Source organism: Nylanderia fulva, unplaced genomic scaffold, assembly GCF_048542155.1.
Source record: "Nylanderia fulva isolate GAGA-0341 unplaced genomic scaffold, ASM4854215v1 Scaffold513, whole genome shotgun sequence".
NCBI lineage: Eukaryota > Metazoa > Arthropoda > Insecta > Hymenoptera > Formicidae > Nylanderia > Nylanderia fulva.
In genome coordinates, this window is record NW_028190603.1 from 8,073 (window position 1) to 23,071 (window position 14,999).

The 14,999-nt window shown below is 26.6% G+C and overlaps 1 protein-coding gene and 1 long non-coding RNA gene across 7 annotated transcripts; both read right to left on the reverse strand.

Annotated features, from left to right (window-relative positions):
* Positions 1-392: 392 nt before the first annotated feature.
* Positions 393-3,775, reverse strand: LOC114944707 (uncharacterized). 4 transcript variants are annotated; one of them, XR_014925744.1, is made up of 6 exons: positions 3,097-3,775; positions 2,733-2,923; positions 2,504-2,619; positions 1,637-2,209; positions 1,176-1,530; positions 393-742 (listed from the first exon to the last, which is right to left on the reverse strand). It is a non-coding gene; the product is annotated as an uncharacterized LOC114944707 (long non-coding RNA). The 4 variants fall into 4 exon arrangements; XR_014925746.1 differs by lacking the exon at positions 393-742 and having other exon boundaries at positions 1,128-1,530; positions 3,232-3,772; XR_014925747.1 differs by lacking the exon at positions 393-742 and having other exon boundaries at positions 1,128-1,246; positions 2,140-2,209; positions 3,097-3,548.
* A 3,517-nt stretch (positions 3,776-7,292) lies between these two features.
* On the reverse strand, positions 7,293-14,170 carry LOC114942782 (uncharacterized). 3 transcript variants are annotated; one of them, XM_085487253.1, is made up of 8 exons: positions 14,021-14,170; positions 11,992-13,473; positions 11,674-11,904; positions 9,190-11,135; positions 8,879-9,109; positions 8,659-8,739; positions 8,327-8,437; positions 7,293-8,251 (listed from the first exon to the last, which is right to left on the reverse strand). In XM_085487253.1, exons 1-4 carry the CDS (start codon positions 14,031-14,033, stop codon positions 9,844-9,846), a joined length of 3,018 nt encoding a protein of 1,005 aa, XP_085343379.1. In that variant the 5' UTR covers positions 14,034-14,170; the 3' UTR covers positions 7,293-8,251; positions 8,327-8,437; positions 8,659-8,739; positions 8,879-9,109; positions 9,190-9,843. The 3 variants fall into 3 exon arrangements, with proteins under 3 accessions (XP_085343379.1, XP_085343380.1, XP_085343381.1); XM_085487254.1 differs by having other exon boundaries at positions 8,327-8,450; XM_085487255.1 differs by lacking the exons at positions 7,293-8,251; positions 8,327-8,437; positions 8,659-8,739; positions 8,879-9,109 and having other exon boundaries at positions 11,053-11,128; positions 14,021-14,168.
* Positions 14,171-14,999: the final 829 nt, after the last annotated feature.

A 14,999-nucleotide genomic window follows, 5' to 3' on the forward strand; every position in this document is an offset into this window, starting at 1 on the left:
AATAATGTGTGCAAATTTACAAATTATCAAAACTAGTGATATTATTCTTATATATAAACATTCAATTTATACCGTATTAAATTAAAAAAATCAGCTTTCAGTAGTTAATCAAAATGTAAATATGATCTTTCGAAGTAGTATTTATTATAATTTCGAATTAAGACTTATAAAAGAATAAAAAGAGACAATATTTAAAAAAAGCTTTACTAATCCCGGAACATGCTGTGTATGTTCAAAAATGCAAATGTCTGAATAATTTAAAACTTATTATGTTGCTCTAATAGCAGAATTATAAAAAACTTCTCGATAACTGTAGACTTATCAGAAATCTTCTTAAAATAAAACTACTTCAAGTTTCAATGTAAATGTGTATGTGAAAATCTAATCCAAAATTTACTGTCGATATTATTCCATCCGAAAATTTAATTTGCATGGTATTAATACAAAAATCAACTGTCAACACATAATTACATGTAAATATGGTCTTTTGAAGTAGAATTTAATACTTGAAAGTTAAAATTTTAATTGAAATAATCCAAAGAAACATTATATTTAAAAAATTTAATCGGTCCCGGAACATGCCGTACGTTCAATAATGCAAATAATTTTTTAAATCTAAATACATAATACTCATTCTAATAGCAGAATTATTTGAAATAAGATCCTTGATAAATGTAGACTTACCAGTAACTTTCTTAAAATAAAACTACTTTAAGTTTCAATGCAAAGTGTATGTGAAAACCTAAAACAAAGTTTATTGAGAGTACTATTATATCCAAAGATTTAATTCACATGGTTTTAATAAAAAAAAGTCAGCTCTCAATAAATAATTATATGTAAATATGATCTTTTAAAGTAGAAATTAATAACTGAAAATTAAAATTTATAATGAAAATTATTTCATTTTGTATTAACAAAGAGGACAATTTAAGAAAGTTTTGTCGGTCCCGAAACATGCCGTATGTTTAAAAATGCAAATATCTTTTCAGAATTTAAAACTTATTATGTCACTCTAAAAGCAGGACTATATAAAACAAAATTCTCGATAATTGTATACTTAAAAAAGTCTTCTTAAAAATAAACCTACTTCTTAAGTTTCAATGCAAGTGTAAATGTGAAAACCTAAACCAAAATTACTGATTTTATTGTTATATACAAAGACATAATTTACATACCTTTAATCCAAATATCAGATCGCAACATGTAATTATAATGTGAATATGATCTTTTAAAGTAGCAATTAAAACTGCAAATAAAAATTTATAATGAAATACTACAAAGACGCGATAATTAAAAAAAAATGTTATCGGTCCCGAAACATGCCGTATGTTTAAAAATGCAAATACTTCTGAATTTAAAACGTCCCCCACACAGCGAAAATTATATGACATAAATTCCTCAACAACTTTAAACTTACCAGAAGCTCTTCTTAAAATAGAATTATTTCGACCATTAATGCATTGATGTGTGTGGACATCCAAACAAAAATTAATGCATTATACCCGAATATTCAATTTAAATTGTTTTAATCTACAAATCCATTTTCAACACTTAATTATAATGTAAATATGATATTTTAAAGTAAAATACAACTAGAAATTAAAATTTTAATGGAAATAATACGAAAAAGCAATACCTTACATAAATTTATGCTGTCCCAGAAAATGCCATATACTCAAAAATGCAAATAGCTTTACAGAATTTAAAACTTATTATGTCGCTCTAATAGCAGGATTATATGAGACAAAATTCTCGTGAAATGTAGACTTACCAGAAGCCTTCTAAAAAATAAATCTACTTCAAGATTCAATGAAAATGTGTGTGTGAAAAAACTTAAACCAAAATGAATGACTTTACTATTATATCCAAAGAGATTTACTTAACTTTAAAATCCAAATATCAGCTCTCAACACGTAATTATAACGTAAATACGATTTTTTGAAATAAAATTTTATAACAAGATATTAGACTTTATATAGAAATAATACAGATCGACATTACTTTAATACATTTTTTTATTGGTCCCGGAATTTGCCAAATATTAAAAAATGCAAATATCTTTCCAGAATTTAAATCTTATTATGTCGCTCTAATAGCAGGATTATATAAAGCCAAAGTTTCTTACAACTTGCGACTTACCAGAAGCCTTCTTAAAAATAAACCTACTTCTCTCTCGCAGTAGTCTCAACGCAAATGTGGGTGTGAAAACCTAAACCAAAATTATTGACTTTATTCTTATATACGGAGATACAATTAACATATTTTTAATCCAAATATTAGAACCTAACACATAATTATAATGTGAATATGATCTTTCGAAGTAGAAATTAATAACGGAAAATTAAAATTTATAATAAAATAATACAAGGAAGCAATAATTTAAGAAAAATGACATCCCAAAACATGCCGTATCTTCAAAATAGCAAATAATTTTTCTGAATTTAAAACGTCCCCCTTATAGTGATATTATATGACAAAGAATCCTCGATAACTATAAACTTACCAAAAGCCCTTTTTAAAATAGAATTATTATTTCAACCATTAATGCATTGATGTGTGTGGACATTCAAACCAAAATTAATGCATTATAGCTGAAGATACAATTTAAATCGTTTTAATCTAAAAATCCATTCTCAATTAGCACTTAATTATAATGTGAATATAATACTTTGAAGTAGAATGTAATAACTAAAAATTAAAATTTATGTAGAAATAATACAAAAAAGCATTACCTTATAAAAAGTTTAGCGGTCCCGGAAAATGCCGTATGCTCAAAAATGCAAATATCTTTCCAGAATTTAAAACTTATTATGTTTCTCTAATAGCAGAATTATATGAAACAAAATTCTTGATAACTTTAAACTTGTTAGAAGCCTTCTTAAAAATAAACTTCAAGATTCTATGCAAATACGTATGTGAAAATCTAAACCAAAATTTCTTGACGTTACTATTATATATCCGAAGATTCAATTCACATATCGTTTTAATTCAAAAGTAAGCTCTCAGCATAAAATTATATATAAATATAGTTTTTTGAAGTAGAATTTAATAACTCAAAGTTAAAATTTATATTTAAATAATACAAAGAAACATTACTTTTAAAAATTTTATCGGTTCCGGAACATGCCGTACGTTCAATAATGCAAATAATTTTTCTATAACCTAAAAACATAATACTCGCTCTAATAGCAGAATTATTTGAAACAAATTTCTCGATAACTTTAGACCTACCAGTAGCGTCCTTAAAATAAAACTGCTTCAAGTTTCAATGCAAATGTGTATTTGAAAACCTAAACCAAAATTTATTGACGTTACTATTATATATCCGAAGATTCAATTCACATGGTTTTAATTCAAAAGCTAGCTTTCAATATATAATTATATGTATTAATATGATCTTTTCACGTAGAATTTAATAACAAAAAATTAAAATTTATATTTGACACAACAAGAAGGATTGGATAACTACATCATACAGGAATACTGCACATCGTGTATTTCACAAGACAAACTTTTATATCAATATGGCGATGGCGAGAGAGAACATTAATTATAAATTAATATAGATGGTCGATCGGGACGACCAAAAAGATTATAAATAGCGACACCACAGTTCGCGTTGATTGGCTAGCTTAGCAATATTGTTATAGATGTGATCGTTAATGCTCTAACAATATTGCAATAATACAAAATAAAATTATTTAAAAAATAGTTTATCGGTCCCGGAACATGCTGTATGTACACTAATCGTATGCAAATAGCTTTTAAAACTTTACAACATTATATCTCGTTTGAATAGCAAGCTTATATAAAAAATTTGTATAATCTTAGACTTTTATCAAAAGTATTCTAAAAACTACTTTAATAAAAAATGATATAAAATCAAATTGAAATTATACTGACGAATGTTCAATTTAAATCGTTTTAATCCAAAAATCGATTCTCGAATAATTAATTATAAATTAATTATAAAAATCGATTCTCCAATAATTAATTATAATGTCAATATAATCTTTCGAAATAGAAATTAATAACTAAAAACTTAAAATGAAATAATACAGAGGCAATAATTTAAAATTTTTTTCTGTCCCGAAACATGCCGTATGTTCAAAAATGCAAATAATTTTCCTGAATTTAAAACGTCCCCCTCTAAATAATAATATTACATGACAAACTTTTAATTATAATGTAAATATGCTATTTCAAAGTAAAATTTAATAATTTAAAATTAAAATTTACATAGAAATAATAAAAAGAGACATTACTTTATAAAAATTTTAGCAGTACCGTAATATACCGTATGTTCAAAAATGCAAATCATTTTCTTGATTTTAACACGTCCCCTTCATAGCGATATTATATGACAAAAATTCTTCGATAACTTTAAACTTACCACACACACACACACACACACACACACAAAAGCCCTTTTTAAAATAAAATAATTATTTTAACCAATTATGCAAATGATGTGTGTGGGCATCCAAATAAAAATTAATACATTCCATCCGAATATTCAAATTAAATCGTTTTAATCTAAAAATCCATTCTCAACACTTAATTATAAAGTGAATATGATATTTTGAAGCAGAACTAAATAACTGAAAATTTAAATTTACATAGAAATAATACAAAGAAACATTAGTTTACAAAAATTTTAGCGATTCCGGAATATGCCGTATGCGCAAAAATGCAAAAACCTTTCCAAAGTTTAATATTACGTCGCTCTAATAGCAGGATAATATGAAACAAATAATTCCTCGATACCTTTTGACTTACCAGCAGCTTTTTTAAAAATAAACTTACTTCAAGTTTCAATGCAAATATGGATGTGAAAACCTAAACCAAAATTATTGACCTGATTGTTATATTCGAAGACACAATTTACATAGCTTTAATCCAAATGTCGAAATATCAGCTCTTAACACGTAATTATAATGTGAATATGATCTTTCGAAGTAGAAGCTAATAACTGCAAATTAAAATTTATAATGAAATAATACAAAAAGACGATAATTTAAAAAATGTTGTCGGTCCCGAAACATGCTATATATATGTTCAAAAATGGAAACATCTTTCGAGAATTTAAAACGTATTACGTCGCTAATAGCAGGATTATATAAAATAAAATTTTCGTTAACGTTAGACTTATCAGAAGCTTTTTTAATACGTAAATATAATTTGAATATGATCTTTCAAATAGAAATTACTGAAAATTAAAATTTATATAGAAATAATAGAAAGAGACATTACTTTACAAAAATTTTAGCGGTCCCCGAATATGCCGTATGTCCAAAAATGCAAATATCTTCCCATAATTTAAAACTTATTATGTCACTCTAATAGCAGGATTATCTGAAACAGAATTCTCGATAACTTTTAGACTTACCACAAGCCTTCTTAAAAATAAACTTACTTCAAGTTTCAATGCAAATGTAGGTGAGCTTTAATTCAAAAATTAGCTCTCTCATATAAGTATAATGTGAATGTGATCTTTCGAATAGAAATTAATAACTGGAAATTAAAATTTATATAGAAACAGTACAAAGAAGCTATATAATTTAAAAAAAAAACGGTGTCGGAATATATCGAAACATGTCGTATGTTCAAAAACGCAAATAATTTATTTGAATTTAAAACGTTCCCCTCATAGCGAAATTATATGACAAAAAGGTTTTGATAACTTTAAACTTATCAGAAGCCCTTCTAAAAATAGAATTATTATTTCAATCATTAATGCAAATAATGTGTGTGGACATCCAAATAAAAATTAATGCATTACACCCGAAGATTTAATTTAAATCGTTTTAATCTAAAAATCCATTCTCAACACTTAATCACAAATGACATTTAATTAAATATGACATTTCGAAGTAGAATTTAATAACTGAATATTAAAATTTATGTAGACATAATACAAAATACATAAGACATTAATTTACAAAAATGTTAATGGTCCCGGAATAGGTCGTATGTTCAAAATGCAATTACCTTTCCAGAATTTAAAACTTATAACGTCGCTCTAATAGCAAGATTATATAAAACAAAATTCTTGATAACGTTAGACTTACCAGAAGCCTTCTTAAAAATAAATCTACTTCTCAAGTTTCAATGCAAATATAAATGTGAAAAACTAAACAAAAAATTATTGATTTTACTGTTACATGCGAAAACAATTTACATAGTTTTAATCCAAGCATCAGCTCTCAACGCGTAATTATAATGTAAATATGATCTTTTAAAGTAAAAATTAATGACTGCAAATTAAAATTTATAATGAAATACAAAAAAGCGATAATTTAAAAAAACTGTCGATCCCGAAACATGCCGTATGATCAAAAATACAAATAATTTTTCTGAATTTAAAACGTCCCTCTCATGGCGATATTACATGACAAAAAATCCTCGATAACTTTAAAATTACCAGAAGCAAATAATGTGTGTGAACACTCAAACCAAAACTAATGCATTTTATATCCGATGATTTAATTCGTTTTAATTTAAAAATCCATTCTCAACACTTAATTATAATGTGAATATGATATTTCAAAGTAGAATTTAATAATTGAAATTAACATTTATATAGAAATAATACAAAGAGACATTACTTTACAAAAATTGTAGCGGTCTCGGAATATGCCATGTGTTCAAAAATGCAAATATTTTTCCAGAATTTAAAACTTATTAAGTCGCTCTAATATCAGTATTATATAAAACAAAATTCTCGATGACTTTTTTTAGACTTACCAGAAGCCTTCTTAAAAATAAATCTACTTCAAGTTTCAGTGCAAATGTGGGTGTAAAAACCTAAACCAAAATTATTAACTTTACTCTTATGTAAGAAGATCGATTCAATTCGCATGGTGTTAATATAAAAATCAATAACATGTTAACAGTTAATTATATGTAAATATGGTCTTTTGAAGTAGAATGTAATAACGGAAAGTTAAAATTTATACCAAAATAATACAAAGAAACATTACATTTAAAAAATTTTATCCGTCCCGGAACATGCCGTACGTTCAATAATGCAAATAATTTTTCTATAACCTAAAAACATAATACTCACTCTAATAGCAGAATTATTTGAAGCAAAATCCCCGATACCAGTAGCCTTCTTAAAATAAAATAAAACTACTTCAAGTTTCAATGCAAATGTGTATTTGAAAACCTAAACTAAAATTTATTGACGTTATTATATATCCGAATTTAAGATTCAAATCATATGATTTTACTTCAAAAGTTAGCTCTCAACATATAATTATATGTAAACAAGTTTTTTTGAAGTAGAATTTAATAATTAAAAATTAAAATTTTTATTTGACAGAACGAGATATGCGATATCTAAATCACACAGGAAAAAATATAATACTGCACATCGTGTATTTGCACGAGACAAACTTTTATATCAATATGGCGAGAGATAACTAATTATAAATCAATATAGATGATCGATCGAGACGATCAAAAACGTTATAAACGGCGACACCACATTTTGTCTTAATTGGCTAGCTTAGCAATTGTTATAGCAGATGTGGATCGCTAATGCTCTAACAATTTCGCAAGAACATATAATTCAAAACTTAAAAGTGAAACTTAAATTTCAATTTTATAATTTCTTATTTTATTAAATATATTATGTAATAAATGTATTTTGCTTTACTTATAAGAAAAGAAAACTTATTGTTAACTTTTATTGCTAATAAGTAATATTAGCATATATATAATAAGAAATAAACTTGGACATTTCATAACAAATTAATGCAGTAATTGAAACTTACAATAGAGAAACTAAAAAATAAAAAACATTCTGCCTTCAAAAATAAAAATACATATCTTAATTTTAGTAATTAAAATTTATAATCAAAAAGTTAATAGACTCAAAAATTAAAAACATATTATTTTAAAAAATAAAAATGCATATCTAAAATGGCATAATTGAAATTTGTAAAATCAAAATCTTAATAAACTCAAAAATCAAAAATAGGATGCCATAAAATATAACAATACATCTTAAAAATTAAATGTAGATACATTTACTCAAAAGTCTTATTTTTTTTTAATTGGTTGTGTAACCATGTTTTTATGACATCAGTTTTTCTATCTCTTAGAACATTATATTTCATTTTAACTTTTTCTATCTCCGATAAAGGTGGTAATATTCCTTTACGTGTATAATGTGAAAAATATGTTTTTGCATTTTTTATCTCTTCATTTGTCCATCGTTTTTTTTTCTTATATGTTTCACGACCTGTAATACAAATAATTCATGATAAAAAATAATTGAAAGAGATCTTGATGTAACATCTAATTATTATATAGTTACATGATTGATTTTTGCGCTTCCTTTTTCTGTTTTCGCTGTTTATACTTTCATTAGAACTGTTTGAGCTCATATTCATTACATAATCTGATATGTCACTATCTGAATCTTTTCCTATTAAAAAAAACTATAATATAAACATGAAATCCAAATGTAAAGAGAATAAGAAAAAGAGATCAAATTATATTTTAAAATATACATTTTGTTTAACCTAATTGTTTTTATTTAGATATAAATATGTAATAAAAAAACTTTTGATTATTAATTCACACATTGATACAAATAATTTTGATATATACTTATATATATATATATATATATATATATATACTTACGATAAATTAGACCTTTGTTTTTAGAATAAATATTTCGTTTCTTTCGTAGATTTGAAACTTGTTTGCTCTCTCTGTCTCTTTCTAGATTAAATTTAAATGTTATTTAATTTTAATTTTATTGTTATTAAAATCTTTTTAAGGGGATACATCTTATATAGATCAAAATAATAAATAAAAGGAAAATTATTTAATAAAAGAAAATAATATAAAAACAATATACCTTTATCTTTATTCTTCTTCTGTTCGGTTTGTATTTTTTTTATCACGTTATTTTGTTTTCTTTTATTTTGCGGAATTTGTTTTTGCTTTATTTCTTGTTTCTTTTTTTTCGGTATTTCCTTATTTTTTTTCGTTTCTACTGAGGTATCAATAGTTTCTTCATTTGTATCGACAAATGTTTGTGAGATATCAGTAGATACTTCATTTAAATCGACAATTGTCTGTGTTATATCTAATAAACAAAAATATAATTAGTAAATTAAAAATAATCTTTAATTATAGTTAGTAATGTTTAAGTATAGTTGCTATAACCTTGATTATTGAAAGAAAGATTATCCTTTTCATTGTTCATAGTTACATCAGTTTCGTTAGAGGTTGTCGTATCCACACCTTGAGCTTTTTCTAAAATTTTTGACATTTCTAGTATATCAACTTTAGCAACAGGTTGTCTGTAAATTTCTTTGTGTATATGTTCATGATGACCCATAAAGTTTGCTACCCTTGTTACTTGATTATCTGATAAATTTAAATCCACACATTTTGTTGCGACATGTTTGCGCAAAGCAGTACCACGAAGGGAGGAAATATTTTTAGCTCCACATTCACTTGCAAAACCTCGCATTAGTTTACAAGCTCTTAAATGTTTATAGTGATCTTTGTTAACACTAGGTAATCCAAACACGAAAGGATTATTTGGTGGCACCTTAGCATTTGTCCGAAATTGTAATAAAAGTTGAATACTTTTGAACATTTGCGCATCTAATAGTACTGGAACTGTTCTATTTAATTTACCGCGAATAGTAAATCTAACATATTTATGAGTTGTGCCGGTTTGTGTAGAAAATTTACATATAGTGTTAGGTCCACAGGCGCATTCATGGTTTTTATAGTCATTAATTAAAATTCTTTCAGTTTCTCCGGCTCTACGACGATTAAATACTTGAATGGCTATGAGTGTTGCTTCAGCTAGTGCTTTCCATACTTCATATGAAAATTCTTTTGATAATACTTTAATATTTTCGTGTATTTTTTTTTCAAATAGTCACTTAAAATTTTAATATCACTTGTTCGAGGCAATACTATCTTTTTGTGCCGTTTTACTTTTGTTTGAGTTTCTATCACCACTTTATTTACAGTTCCACTAAAATCTACATCATAAATCTTCATAAAATCCTCAACATTTTTCCGTTTTATTAAATCATTGTCTACCATGTATGTAACATCTAAGATTTTACCGATCTTTTTTATACAAGTGCCGAGAGTAGATGCATTAGTTGGACGTTTATACATGTTTGTTTTGTAATCAAATTCTGCAATATCATTAATTGCCTCAATTACTGTTTTATAAAATTGTGGATCATATGCAGCAGCTAAAGTATTAATTTCGGAGTTTCGATTTCTCAAAGCTAGTACGAAACGACCTAAAAGGCGTAAATGAGCTCGTATATAATTATTCTGATGTTGATGAACTTGGCTTTTGCACATATTATTTCCATATAAAATAATTGCACGGTCATATCTTATAGCTTTGGATATTTCATCTTCTTGTAAGACCGGTAATATTTCTACTCTCATTCTTCTGCTTGTTTCTGGATGATATCTGCCAAGAACCCTTCGAGCATTTTGTAAAATTTGTCGAGAGGAACTTGAACTTGAATTTTTATTGTCCTTACATTGTTGTACATGATGTCTTAAATTATTTTGCGCATAAAATCCATTACAATAAGGACAATTAACAAAATTTGTACCATTCCGTTTAGTCTCTTTTGTAGGTCTTCTAACAGTTATCAATTTCCCATGATTATAGTCCTTTGTTGCGTTGAAAATAAAGTTTCCTTTTTTTCTTATGCTTGCTATTTTGTGCCAACGTTCAGCACATCCTTTTGGTAAGTTTAAGAAATCTTTAACTTGATCTTCATCACAGTGTTTATTTTCCAAATGACGCGCTATTTTAGTTTGTAAAGTCTTGCAAAATACACAAAAATTTTTTTTGTTATCACCTTTAGGACCATTTGACATTTCAGCAGTTAATTCCAAATCATTACATGCACTATTTCCAGGAACATTAAATTTTAATTGACTATATTCATCGCTTTCGGATGCACTGTTTGTTTCATTAATACTATTATTATTAATATCAGAATCATTTGCCGTTACTTCTGTATTATTAATTTCTGATGAACATTGAGTTTCATCAGTTGGGTTGTATTCACTGGTATTTTGAGTTTCACTCATTTTTAAACTCTTATTGCTATCATCTAAAATAAAAAATGTATATAAACAGTATATCTAAAAGTATATCTAAAATCGTGTAGCTAAACAATTTAGTATATAGGATGTCCTGAGATCATTTGGAAACGATTTCTCCTCTGTGAAAATGTCGAGGCACCAATAGTTTCCTAATTATAATTAATTAAGAAAGAAGGGTGTTTCGTAAATTATACTCTGTAGAGATAAAATGTTAATAAAATTAAGTTATTCAGTTAATTTCAAGTAGAGTTTATTTTAATAGAATTTTAAGGTTTAATTAAGAAAGCCCATGGCGACAAAAAATATAATCTTGTAAAAAAAGTAATGACACTTTCGCAGAGAAAAAATCTCCAAATGGCCTCAATAATCTGTCATCAAGAAGAGGAACTCTAGTTGTGAAACACACGATATATATGTAAATATATACTATATCAGATAAAACATATTCCAGTATCTTATTTTTAAAATAAATTAATAAATATAATTAATTTTTATAAATAAATATAAAATATCTAAAATCTTTATAAATTATTTTCTACCACTTACCACAGTTTGATAAATTTAAAAATGATGTAGATTTCTCATTAGATAATTTAAATTTCGAATATTTATTTCTTGTTGTAGATTTAAGTATTCTTTTTCGTTCCATCTCAATGTTTGTTGGTGTTGTTTTTAAGATAGCATATGATTTATTACATACAATATTTTCAGTAATTTTTGGCGTTATTTTCTTTGAATTACAATCATTAAAATGCGTACTGATTTTCTGATGTGTGTCTTTAGAATACAAAAAACAATTATTAAAAAATTTACACTAATATTTATACTAATCTAATATACAAAATATTTTAAAAAATAATTTACCTTTAATTTCTGCATGAATAATAGGAGAGCCAATATTAATCATGTTTTGATTTATATTCTCTTTATCTTGTAGATCAATTGATATTAATTCTTCATTGTTATGTATATGCATTGGCGAGTCTTTATTTTCAGTAACAACAAAATTGTTATTATTCATATAATTTCCATTTAAATTATTTTCAGTCAATTCATTATTTGCGTTGCTATGCGTTTGTTGATCAATATTAAAAAGTAACTCACACATATTTTCTGATATTGAAGATTCTTTATTTAAAATGAATATTAAACTTGAATCTATAATATCACTTATATTGCTAGATGTATTAGCTTTATCATTGCACTCATTCACTGTGCTTTCAGTGACATCTAAATTTACTTTTTCGCTGACATCTAAAGCAGTTTCTATTATTTCACTGACATCTAAAGTAGTTTTCACTCTTTCATTGATCTCTAAAGTAGTTTCTGTTCCTTCACTGACATTTAAAGCAGCTTTTATTCTTTCGCTGACATCTAAAGCAGTTTCTATTCTTTCGCTGACATCTAAATCAGTTTTCACTTTTTCATTGACCTCTAAAGTAGTTTCTGTTTCTTCACTAACATCTAAAGTAGCTTTTATTCTTTTGCTGACATCTAAAGCAGTTTCTATTCTTTCGCTGACATCTGTAGTAGTTTTCACACTTTCATTGACCTCTAAAGTAGTTTCTGTTCCTTCGCTAACATCTAAAATAGCTTTTATTTCTTCATTGACCTCTAAAGTAGTTTTTATTCCTTTGCTGATATCTAAAGTAGCTTTTATTTGTTCGCTGATATCTAAAGCAGTTTCTATTCTTTCGCTGACATCTAAAGTAGTTTTCACTCTTTCATTAACCTCTAAAGTAGTTTCTGTTTCTTCGCTAATATCTAAAGTAGCTTTTATTCTTTCACTGACATCTGAAGTAGTTTTCACACTTTCATTGACCTCTAAAGTAGTTTCTGTTCCTTCGTTAACATCTAAAGTAGCTTTTATTTTTTTATTGACCTCTAAAGTAGTTTTTATTCCTTTGCTGATATCTAAAGTAGCTTTTATTTGTTCGCTGACATCTAAAGCAGTTTCTGTTCTTTCGCTGACATCTAAAGTAGTTTTCATTCTTTCATTAACCTCTAAAGTAGTTTCTGTTTCTTTGCTGACATCTAAAGTAGTTTTCATTCTATCACTGACATTTAAAGTAGTTTTAATTTTTTTGCTGTTATCTAAAGTAGTCTGTATTCTTTCGCTGACATCTAAAGAAGTCTCCATTCTTTTGTCATCTAAAGTAATTTCTGGCTCACAATTGCTACTTGTAATAAAATTGTTATTATCCACATTAGCTAAACTTGTCTTCTCTTTATGTTTTGCAATGTCTACTAGTTTGATTGCTACATTTCGTATTTTAAAATTTTTTTCTGAAACTGATTGGCTTGGATGATCAATGTTTTTCTTATTTATAGGTCGCTGTTTAGTACCTTTATTTAAAAATAATATATTTATTTATAGTATAAAGTAAAGTAATATATGCATTAAAAGTATATTATACGTAATATAATAAAATTGAAGTAATTAGCAATTTTAAAGAAATATTTTTATAAAAGATTAAGGTGCATGAAAATATTATATCAAGTAATATATGAAAAACAAACTACTTTCTAATTTCATTAAAAAATCACTCTTCAAAATATTATGGAAATAATAAGCGTGATCTACAATACGTGGAGTAAGCCTGGCGTAAAGAGTAATAATATTTTCGAGGAGGTTATTTTCAGTTTAAAAAGCTGGATTAAGGACATAAGCGTAAGAGTAAAAGTAGGAGTAGTAAGAAATACAATTAATTTATTTCGTTTACGCCGTTAATTCAACTTGTTTAAACCGAAAATAATCTTCTTATTTTTCTACTCTTACTCGATCCTTACGCCAACCTTACTTTTCACGTATTGTAGACCACGCTTTATTACAAGCAGAGAAAATAACGTAAATTATTACACGTCAGACGTAATTAATAAAATATTTTCTTACGTTTTGCTGGCATTTTTATTCTTTCGTAACACTCAGTAAGTTAAATTAACGGTTGTTCGTGATGGAATACATCAAGAACTTTAGTTGTTAAGACGAGCCGGGTTTTTCCCGCGGCGGGACCATAATAACGATATCGGTAGAAAGTAAAGCGAGTCATTCTCATGGATGCGCAGTAGATCAACCAATCACATTCGGCCCATTTCATGAAAATTCAATATGACTGATAGCAAGTCACAAAGGTAGTAAAAATTACATTTTTATATATATGTATATCGTATATATATATATATATACAGAATGTCTAGTAAGAATTGTATCAACGCTCGTGAGAGCGGAGAAAGGTATAGTAAACTGAAGAAAAAAGTTCTTTATTTTTTTTGAAAATTTTGTAATAATTATTGAGATATTAATTAAAAAGAATTGGCAAATTTTTGTTGTTAGCAGTTTTTATCAGTATCCTATATTTATATTCTCCAATAATTTATTTCCTCCAATTATTTACTTAATTTAAATATATTTATGTCTTGAAATAAATCAAAAGTATGAAAAGGGTGAAAATGTCCCGGAAACTACTATTCCGAATCTAATGTCCTGGAAACTGTTATGTCCTGGAATCTACTAAAATATAAATTTCCTGGAAACTGCCATGTCCTGGAATCTACCAGTCTGTGAATGGCCTGGAAACTGCCATGTCCTGGAATCTACCAGTCTGTGAATGGCCTGGAAACTGCCATGTCCTGGAATCTACCAGTTTGTGAATGGCCTGGAAACTGCCATGTCCTGAATCTACCAGTCTGTGAATGGTCTGGAAACTGCCATGTCCTGGAATCTACCAGTCTGTGAATGTCCTGGAAACTGCCAAATTCGATTTTTCCTTAGAAAGGATAAAAATACATCTCTTTTATTTAAGTAGGAGTTATTAAATGGCAAGAGAAATATTTTAGAACCATTTTTATTTTCTGTACCGGAAACTGCCACT